Source organism: Miscanthus floridulus, chromosome 2 (assembly GCF_019320115.1).
Source record: "Miscanthus floridulus cultivar M001 chromosome 2, ASM1932011v1, whole genome shotgun sequence".
Lineage (NCBI taxonomy): Eukaryota > Viridiplantae > Streptophyta > Magnoliopsida > Poales > Poaceae > Miscanthus > Miscanthus floridulus.
Genome location: NC_089581.1, coordinates 8,445,763 through 8,457,053, shown reverse-complemented (window position 1 = coordinate 8,457,053; position 11,291 = coordinate 8,445,763). Strand labels below are relative to the sequence as shown.

General features: G+C 43.2%; 1 protein-coding gene across 1 annotated transcript; it reads left to right on the top strand.

Annotated features, from left to right (window-relative positions):
* Positions 1–3,473: 3,473 nt before the first annotated feature.
* On the top strand, positions 3,474–11,046 carry LOC136516327 (uncharacterized). The gene is made up of 6 exons (XM_066509694.1): positions 3,474–3,943; positions 6,343–6,413; positions 7,184–7,965; positions 8,868–8,985; positions 10,079–10,647; positions 10,724–11,046. The coding sequence occupies exons 1-6, from the start codon at positions 3,628–3,630 to the stop codon at positions 10,839–10,841; spliced, it is 1,974 nt and encodes a 657-aa protein (XP_066365791.1). The 5' UTR covers positions 3,474–3,627; the 3' UTR covers positions 10,842–11,046.
* The last annotated feature ends 245 nt before the right edge of the window (positions 11,047–11,291 follow it).

Sequence of the window (11,291 nt, the reverse complement as noted above, 5' to 3'; positions counted from 1 at the left end):
ATGTTCAAGCACTCAGGACAATCTATTGAATTTTGCTAGCACTGTCACACAAATACTATCTATTCAAGGCATCATGAAGCTCATTTTGAAGTTTTACAGCAAAGAGCAATACCTGTTCATCTTTCTTCTTCGCTGGTAGTGGTCGTTTGCATGAAGCACATGCTAGAGGGCGTTGGTCGACCGTGGCTTGTGGGGCAGCCTGCCCTGATCGGCCAGCAGCTGGTCCTAGACGGCCACCATCCGTCCCGCCCTGGACAGAGGCCACCGGCGGTGCCGCCGGAGGAGGCCGCGCCAGCCCCACCCTAGGCGCCGACGAGCTTCCTCGACCCACGGACACGTCGGCAGCAGCTTCATGCGAAGTTGGGGGAGGGAAGACAGAGGGGATTTGGGGGTAAGAAAAGAGAGGATCCAGTTCAGGATCAACAGATCTATCTTCTCCGTCCATCACCTGGCCGGATGTCTTGCCGTGGCGGCCGGAATGAGCGGCGGCGTCGCTAGGGTTTGGGGAGGACGGGCTGGAGCCTAGAGGAGAGAGGCGACGTGAGTAGAGGATGAGGGCGTCGAGTGGGGGGCGACGGGAGAAAACAGGAATAGAACGAAACGGTATTTGCGTAACGAGTGGCAATTACGGGTAATTACCTCCAACTCTACGAGGACATACGAAACGCTGGTTCGTGGAGTACCCTCTGAGGAGCTCCGGAAAAAACATGAAGTTGGACCAAAACTCCATCTTTTTTTGGGAGCAAAGTTTGTGGAGTTAGACCTTTTTGGCAGGAAAGTTTGGGAGCAGAGCTACCAAAGGTGGAGCAGAGCAGTCCCAAACAGGCCCTTAGAATTGGGGGGGGGGGCTTCCCATGATTGAAATAAATTTTTTTGCTATTTGTTTTGCCTGTTTTTGGGATTTTTGAAAATTCAAATCACCGTCGGCTAATAATATGAAGATGAGAATGTCATCACCACTGTCGAGACCGAAAAGCATTAGCGATGGGCTTTACGAACCGCCTGTGATCGGTGCGAATGTAGTAGCGCTGGGCAAGGAAGTTGACGTGGAGGGCGTTAGGAGCGTACTTCCCAGAGTATGATCCGGTGATTTTGTTTGTTTGTATTTTACCGGAGACAGTCCGTTTGTAGATCATTTTTTTTCCAAAGTATATACCTGATCCGGTGATTTTGTTTATTTATCGTTCTTTTACCGGAGACAGCTAGAGTCAGTTTTTCTACCTGATCCGGCGCTTTTTTTTTTGTTTTTTTTGACGGGAGAGTCCGTATCATGTGTGGGCCCAATTTGGGACGGACGCACCAAATTTGGTTTGACGAAAGTGCTCTTTTAGGTGGTACTAGACTAGATATGCCTGTGCGTGGTCAGAATTTTTGACTAGGATTTTATATCGGACACGTACACGGACACTTGGATCCGGTTTTTTAATCGGAACCGGGTGAAGCAGACACGTGAGCTCCCAAGGCCCTGTTTAGTTCCTTCCAAAACGTCAAATTTTTTTAAGATTCTCTGTCACATCAAATCTTTGGACGCATGCATGAAGCATTAAATATAAATAAAAAATAAAACTAATTACACAGTTTAGACGAAATCCACGAGACGAATCTTTTAAGCCTAATTAGACTATGATTGGACACTAATTGCCAAATAACAACGAAAACGCTACAGTAGCGTTTTGCCAAATTTTTTGGCAACCAAACTGGCCCCAAGCGGGGGAGGATTTGTATGGGACACGGATGTGTGATCACGTATTGAGTAGAAGATGATGTTAGAGTCTTTTTATGTGTAGAGAAGAAAATAGATAGAGATAGACATCTTCTATTTCGATTTTTTTCTAGCCAATGATAGAGAGCGAGAATGAATCTCTAAAGCATGCAAAAGATTTTAAAAAGTTATCAAAAGGTACAAAAATATAAAAATTGATTTTTACACAAATAACTCTCCAAACAATGATTTAAAAAGTAAATTTTAGAAAGACTCACCCTCTATGCACCATACCACACCACACCGTAACCCATCCTAACAGCCGTGTGTCTGGACTTCTATAAAAAATTAATAGTACTTCATGATGGCTTATTTATTGTAAGCTCAATGTGAAGTTTGCATTATGATACTTTAAATTCCTTCCAAACTTCATGTAAATTCATACTTGATTTAATTGTTGAATTAGTTGTTGCCAACTTGATAACGAGTTGTTTATAATATTTCAGGTTGTTAGTACCATTTTTTTGTTAAACATGATTGCATGAATAATAACTTATATACGAGCAACCAAGCCACCAGTTAGATTATATAGCAACTTTGTGTAAAAGTTGTATGACAACATATGTTGTAGGTTTGGTAATAACTCTAATGTTAGGTAGCAACTTTGTGTTAGATATATGGTAGCAATTTACGAACATAAAATTTTAGTTTAATTGCTTGCAGGCAGACCATATACAAATTAAATGACTGATAAACTTATTCGAATTTGATTACTATTTGTACATCTTGTCAAAAGGAACATGCTAATGCAAAACGTGGTTGAAAACGAATAATATGTGAGAGTGTAGTGACTATTCATCACCAATTAAAAGAAAATATACTGATTGGCACATATCTTTACAGAACTAAAAATTCCAACGTAATGTCTCTTCGACATGGTCACTAACATGTGAGATCTAAGCATGGGATCTAATTGTTAGGGACCACATTAAGATGGAGGAACTAGTTCCACCCGAGGGCAGCAACAATGCAGGCACACAACATCAGTAGCCCCTAACGGCACAAAAAAACTTGTTAATATTTCCTCAACCCTGGCCCTGTTCGCTTGTCTTAAAAATGGTTTGTTCGGCTTCTTTTTTCAGCTGGAACAGTATTTCTCTCTCACAACAATTCAGCCGAAACAGCGTTTTTCAGCCAGTTTCAGCCAAGTTTCAGACCAGCGAACGGGGCCTTCGCAAGGCACATTGCCATATTCTCCCCCTCTGGTCCCACTACTCCATGCGCCCCCCCCCCCCCCCCCCCCCCCATCTCTGTTCTTATAATCAGTTACCATGCATTTCTCTCTCTGTCATGGTCCTGAGCTACCAGACGTCATCTAGGATGCAATAAGCCCTATTGCTATTTTGTCTTTTTTGTTTGTTTGATGAAGCTATGAACTCTTCTACAAGAACCTGTGATACTCTGAGAGACTACAGTATATTATGAAACGGAGGTCCGGTGTGGACACCAAGCTGGAGCATCGAGGAAGTCCTGAAACCAAACTCACGTAGCCACTGATCACATGTTATATTTTAGCTTATTAGTGCAACTAAAAAAGGACTGACGCGCCGCAAATATCCCCGTGACAGACCAATATTTTTGACAGAGATGAGAGAACTATGTATTTTTGGACAAAAAAACATCGTTTTAACTTTTAAGTAAAAAAAAAAGTGGCATCACAGAATGGCTCGGCCTGGTGGGCTGAAATTTTGGGACGGATAATCCACTCGGTGGAGCAGCCAGGCGACCACGACCTGCGCCTTCCTCGTTCGGTACGGTTGGCCGTCGTCCAAGTTCCGGACCAGAAGAACCCACCGCGAGCGACGCTGACGACTGAGATCCCGGCGCGCGGACCGGCCCGAACAGGCGACCCAATCGCCGCACGGATGGCGGCCGCCGCCGCTCAGCTGCTGGGCGAGGACGGGCGTGGCTACGAGCTCGCGCGGCGGCTGGAGGCGTGCGGCGCGTGGCGCGAGTGGCTGGGCGACGATTCCGCGCACGCCGCGCTCGCGCAGCACCTCACGTCCCCAGCAACCTGGGACGCCTTCCTCTACCCCGCGGCCTCCCCATCGCCGCCCCCGCGCCCGCTCCTCCTCCTCCAGCTCCGCGTCCGCGCGCTCCTCTTCGACAAGGCATCGGCCGCGCTCCTCCTGCCCCCCCGCGGCGGGGCCCCAGTCAGCCTCCATTCCATCAACGTTAACTGTGAGTGCAGCCAGCACGCTCGGCCTGCTGCTTCCGCCATTCCACTGCTGGGGTTAGGGATCTGTTGCTCTGCAATCCCAGTGGGCTTGAATTTTGCAGTCAGTTTCAATGCAGGAGTAAGCTGCATGTTGTTCTAGGTTAATCGTTCAGGTATTCCGTAGGTGGCGGCTGGAGTAAGTTTACCTCTCCAACCGGTTCGAATCTGAGGGCGAAAATGTTAGTAGTCAGAGGCCACTGCGGGCATGATTGAGGCTGCTGTCATAGTGTCTGAGATTTGTTGTCATTGTGGCTTAAAATGCTACTGTGAATTGTTATGGAAATTAGTAGGCTCATATTTTTGTCATTTACTAAACCTGCCTATCTTTCCCTAGCTTAGGATCAGCTAGCGCTTGACAGGACATGATTCACTCATTCTTTGTAACATTTTAGAATATAAAGTTGGGGAATCCTAAAACTCAGTTGAGTGTTTCAGCTGTCCCTGGCACATTTGGGTGTTGCCAATCTGTGCAGCAATTTAAGCTTGGAGACAACTTGTTCTCCAGAGACGGGCTTCTTCAACATGGTAGACCTTCTCCAACCATGGTGCTTCTGTGCTGTGCTATTCGAGTTAGGTTCAGGGTTTTGGTGATTTGGGCTCCGGCGAAATTCCTGCAATGCTCAGGCTTAGAGATATGGCCGGGGAAGCATGCTGGTGGGGCGGTGGTAATGTGCGCCAGATGGGCATGGGCCAGTGAGGTGACGAAGCTTGACGGCTGTGGGAGGTGGAGTCCTGTTGAGTGGTGCCGGTGCGGGGGCTTATCCTGTGAGCCGCAGGCGGAGATGGGAGGATGCGTGCATTAGTGGCGTCACATGATCGGTTGGTTCATTGCCGCGCAATGAAAGCTAGGAGGAAGAAGAATGTCTAGAGGTTGAAGATGGACCTAAGCTGTTCGATCTTCATTCGATGGCTCAAAATAATTGGATGCTGAATGGCTTAGAAACACCTGATTGTTTCATAGCCAGACCTATGTTTGTTTGTGGTAATTCATGAATCCAGAAACTATAAACATATGATTACAAGAAACAATGTTCTCCATAGCCTGACCTCTTGTTTCCCTCTTGCGCTTCAAAGTCCAAAATGAACTACGGACTCTCTTCCTCTCCCCCCCATTCTACATTCTTGTCAAGCAAAAGGTTTTGTAATGTTCAACCAATTATAGGCTTCCATTTTGGTTATCTGACATAAGCCTCGGGTGCCATCTACCACACTAGTTAGCATGAACCAAACAAATCTTCCAGGACACTTTATAGCCATGTCGGACATACTACACTTCTTGGTTCAGACAGTTATTCCTCCTTCCTGAAATTGAACCTCATGTTACTCAGGAGCTGCTGCCTTTAATTTACCCTTCATTGTGTTACTATTTGTGCAATTTGTTCTTCGCTTAAATACAGTTGGACTATGCATGCTATTTTATCTGCGCTAGTAAACATTCTACTGGCATCTCATAAATGTCAGGCTTCATGCAAGACTGTAAGGCATTATGTTGTGTCATTTATTGCGATCCTTTTTTTCTTATTCTTGGGCACCCATTCTAATACAGAAATGCTAAATTACACTCGAGTGTTTTGGGGGCAATCCAACAGTCGATTTTTCTCTTCTCTTCTCTTCCTCTCCCTCTCCTCTTCTCCATCTCCGGCGGGCTTAGAAAGGGGGTCGGGGGAGGTAGGCAGGCCTGGAGGTGGGGACGGGAGAGACGGCAGTGAGGCGGTGCCGCCGCCGGAGCGGGCGGCGGGGTGGGGTTGGGGCGGGGGTGACCATGGCCATGGCGGTAGCAGGGGAATAGGAAGGAGGAGGTCGCCGCGGGCGCAGTAGGGCGGCGGCGCGTGGCGCTGCAGGTAAAAAAAATCGGTTGTTGGGAGGGATTCCCACACCCGAGTGTTGACTAGACAGACTCTTCTAATAACACTACCTGATTGCTGGATTCAATTTGGATAGCAAGAGACGACTTTTAAGAATCGATTCACATACTTTACTAACTGCACCGCCACAACACTAGTAATTAGCATGTGATTTACATGGTACTTAGATCGATTAATATACATAACTTAATGTACAAGGTTCTTTATGTAAAAATGATGTTGCTCTTATTATATCTATGTGCAACCTACCTGGGAAATTTAGTTCCTTCTGAAACTTTTGTCTTGATTATGTTTTAGTATCCAATGCTAAATTTTCCTACCTGCGGCCATTTAGTTTAATTAGAGTTACGCAAATACCAAATATCCATGCCCTCTTTCTTGGAAGCTGGAAACTTGCATGTGCAGTAGTAAACATGTGTAAATGACGTCATTTTGACATAAACAGACGGATTCTAAATCAATTGGCTGATTGATATTTTCCGGTTTGTTATTTTCAGATCTGCGACTTCATGGAGATGATATTTATTTCTCTTTGGAAGATGAGCAGGAAGATAACGCTCAACATCAAGTATGTTATCCCTTTCCTGTTTCAAGTTTATTTTTGTTATTACTGGACAAAAACTTTGTTTTAACCCTTCATGGATTTTTTGTCCTGATTTCTCTAGTAATGTGCTTCTTCTCTGCAACAGTGTCTTGTTTGATTTCAGATGACCTAAATTATTTTTGTTGTTATAAACATCTCTGTCACATGTTCATTGTGTATTTGTGGTATGGTAATTGTTACATCATGTTTTCATCAAGAAGAAAATGTGCGCCCAAATTCGAGTTGAAGATTTCTCGAGCCTGGGTGGTGGTTGGGACTTGGGATGCATGACCACACCTTCCATTCCATCCCAACCAATTGAGCTAGGCTCACTTATTATTTTCCTCCTAGAGGTGCTATTGTCAATTTGTCATTAATTTCGTTTGTAGATTATGAATCTGCCTGTTAACTGAAAAAACTCCTGGACAATATTGCTGCTGGGCTGGTTATGATGTATTAATTTAGTTCTTAGGTTCTTTATTGGACAATGAAATGTTGGAACTTATCTTTCTACAGCTTGCAGTCTCCTGGGTAAAATCAAATGTATGCCGTCACTGTGTCAATTTTAATTTCATTCCATGCATCTTAAGTGATGTGAATCACATCCCTGACCATTGAGTGTGGTCCTTAATTGCTCATTATGTGTTTTGGATTCTGTTGTTATATGGCATAGTTTCAATCCTGGCATGCTAACCAAATATGGCATCAATTCATCTGCTACATTCTGATGCTTTAAGGCTTTCCATGTGCTGCAGGTGTATTCTAGAACAGCGTTCAGTCCAAGCAGGGACGGTTCCATGTTGTCTCAAAGGCATAATCGGTATGAAGAATTGCCTGACACATGGTACAAGCCATATGCCGACAAATTCAGGACATGGCACAGCAAGCTTCGCTCTGGTGACAAAGAAATACCAAAGAGAACACCAGAGGGAATGTCTGACTATCTTAAGATTTGCAGTATACATAAAAGGAAGAGGGCTGTGTTTATGGATGATCCCAGCATATCTCCTCCCATGTTGGAAAATGGCCCTTCCCTGCACTCAAAGAATGCTGGGGAATTCAGCAATTCAACAGACGAATTAATTCCAGAAATTAGATTTCCATCTGACTGTGTTCCAGAAAGCGCAATTCCTAAAACAAGTGGGATATCTAGGGCCAACAAAATAGAAGTTCATGGGGTTCTTGATAATTTACCAGCACCAGTTAACCGCAACACTGCAATGCTTGAAAGGTTTGGCATGGTGCCTGAATATTACAAGACAGGAAACAAATATAGAGGAAAAGATGGATCTAGAGTAGAAGGGAAATCTTTAAGCCAAGAGCAAGCATTGCTTATGACCAAAAAGTTGGTTGCTCGCTACTTAGCAAATTCACGTTTTGAAAGTGGAACTGCAGTCTCTATTGATGTTCTTTCAGAAATAATAATTAAGCATATATGTAAACTGGGACGCAACTTGAAGCTTCTAACTGACAGCTACAGGAAGCAATTTTCATCAATTGAACTCCTTAAAATGTTCCTACAAACTGTTGGGTACAGGTATGCCAATTTTATTATGTATAAGTGTGTATCTCTCCATATTGTATTTGTTTTGCCCTTTTCAGTGTTTATACTTTATACCTTTCTGGTGGGAACTCACAGGGTATTACTGTACAACTGGCTTGATAATCCATATCAGAGTTTATACCCTGATTCATATGATTTCTGTTACAACTATTTTGATAGTATCACAGTCCATTGTAGATAGGGATTTTTTTTATAGATGCCACTAGAGTAGAGCAAAGAGCTTATCATAAGTTCTTTGGTAATGTAACACATTGTAAGTATCATGTATAACTAAAAGGTGAAGTTGAATTGGAGAAATCAGATGCATTTCCATACCAAAAGTTATATCCCTGTAGCTATGACTTACATCCTTGCCTTATGTTCCATCCAATTCAATTCATGTTGAACTTGGAAATGGGAAAGGAAAATGGGTTGTCTTTTGTCCATCTTTATTTGACAGAGCCCAGGCACAATTTAGACACTCCTGCACAAACTTATTTTACAGGTCCACATGACCAAATTTCCCATGGCATCTTAATTCTTAACACCTCTCCAGCAAGCTTTCAGAGGAGACTCACGCTTTCACATTCGAAACAACTGACTGGGGAATCTGGACCTGTACTATCAGTTTTGAGATTTGTAATGGTTATCTTCGTGCTGTCTTTCGTAGTACTAGCTTCTTGCTCTTCAGTGCTAATCTACTGGTTTGTGGGTTGGGGCTCATAATATATTACCTTGCCCTAGTATAGAGTGAACCTTAACTCCAAAAGGCTAAAATAACCAGACATACATAGCTGGACATCTTGATGTAGGTTCACTCTATACTAGTCATGATTGCAGAGACACGTTAAAATAGCGGCCTGAAGTCTTGATTGTGATTTTTATGTAACATGTAGTAACATTGGACCCTTGATGGAGATCACAAAGATGGGGAACAGAGTGGCCAACTACCCCATTCATCAAGATGCACAAGTTCTTCAGACACAAAATGCAAATTCCCTTCATGCACAGCAGGTAGCCATACTTGCAATTTGGTTTATGTTCAGTAATTTTGTTTTCTATTGCATATGTAAAATTTCTTCTTGAGAAGAATAGTTCTATTAGTTTGAAAAAAATTGCTCATCCTGCATCTATCCATAACTAAGAGTGAGTGGATGTAGCCATAAATAGGCCCTTTGGTGATCTAGGCCACCTGCCTCTTGAGTCAATTGATGGGAGTGAATAACTGGATATTGCTTAGTTGTCAATATCGATGGCACATACAAGATACCATCGTTCTACAAACTGGAATTCAGAGGAACTCTGTTTAAACTCTCAATCTGGTTTGGACCCCAAAACAAGTGTAGTATGCTGGTTATCACTTACCAATGAAAACTAATGGTCCTGGTTGATGTTGTTATTTTTGTTGAGGAACTAGTCAGGTAGTGCCGTAGTGGCTTAGCTTAAATCTGCCTGATTTGGTCACGCCCTGCTCAGATGTCTTCCATATTATAGATTTGCTCTTCAAAGAATATTCTGAATTCTGAAATAGATCCCTTTAGTGCAAGAACCATATGAAACTCTGCAAGAATGACAACATTGGTAACTATTAAAAACGAGGACTGCCATTTGTGGACCCTTTCTCAGTTAACGCCTATTTTGATATTCCATACATTTGAGCCAGCACAGGATTGACTGCCCAAATGAATTTTTAACAGAGAATTGTTTCATGCTAACATTTTATTTACCCGCTGAACCGTAGAGTTCTATGAAACCAGCCTGGTCTTGAATATCCAGTTAACAACAGCAATTGATCAGTCAGCGCAACGATGAGAAAATTTTCTAGTATGTTTATTCTTTGGAATTTATATTTCATAATTCTTTCAACTACCTAAGCTGTTTGAAACAAATGTTTCCTGAAATTTCTGTTGTCAGGTATGATAATGATATAACTTTTCTACATAAATATAGCTGTTCGTGATTGAGACTACAATCAGTTTTTGAAATCTCTTTGAGAGCATGACAATGTTGTTTTATGTTGCTCCCATTCGTTTTGACACTATATATATATATATATATATATATATATATATATATATATATATATATATATATCCACAATTGTCAGCTTCCAAGGCAGCTTCCTCCGCAAATGCTTCAGAATTTGACACCGCAGCAACAGCAGCAGCTTCAGAATTTGACACCACAACAGCAGCAGCTTCTGCAGCAGCAGCAGTGGCTTAGGCGCAGCCAGTTGTGCAGCCCCCGTGGTCCTCTTAAGATGGCAGACAAGAACCAGCCTATGGTAAATGTGAAGGTAGAGAACACTATGGATTCTCAAATGGATGGTCCGTATGGATCTTTTACTAGACAACCGCAATTTAATATAAAGCAGCAGCAGCAGCAACTATTGCATCAGCAGCAGCATCAACTTCAACAGCAGCAGCTCCAGCAGCTCCAGCAGCAACAGCACCAACAACAGCTTAATCAGCAGCAACTGCAGCAACAGCAGCAGCATCTCACTCAGCAGCAGCAACTACAACAGCTTAATCAACAGCAGCATCTACATCAGCAGCAGCACCTTCAACAGCAGCAGCAACTTCAGCAGCAACAACTTCAGCAGCAACAGCAGCAGATGACCATGTCAGGAAATCAGAATGCACAACTAGCACAGCAGTTCAAACAGGCCCCATCAATGTAAGATCAACTGCACAAGCCGTTGTTTTGACAACTCCTGTATTTTCATTTGATTTAACCCATGATTTCCTGGCAGGAGTGCTTATGGCATGCGAATGCCGCCTGTGAAAGTAGAAGCTTTCCATGAATTGGTGAGCGGAGACTCTTCGCTGAAGCACGATAACGACCCTAACAAACTCACTTCTCCGAAGTAGATCTCTTACATGAGGGACAAACATGCCGTGTATGTAGCTGTGGTGTACAAAGGATATCGTTTGTGATCTCTGTTGTTGCTTTCCTGCCCCCAAACATCATCTGTCTCGCCTGTTTGTTTGCCTACAGCAAGAAGAAGCCGTGTATCGTAGATGTGAGGTATTTGGCTAATTTATTGTATTCGAACAGATTTATGCCATTGGCTAATTTTCTGTCGTTAAACAGAATAATGTCAAATACGAACTGATAATAGTTCCAAATCGTTATACATTCTGCACTATGGGATTAAGAATGTACGCTGTCATAATTAGACCTGAGCATATTTTTAGACTGGGCCGAAGAAAGCCCATTCATTTCATGCCTAAAAATTGTGGCCATGATCATTCCACGGGTTGCGTTGGCTCGTCATTTTCATGCCAGACCTGGCTGGGCTTGGATGAATCATCCGTTAG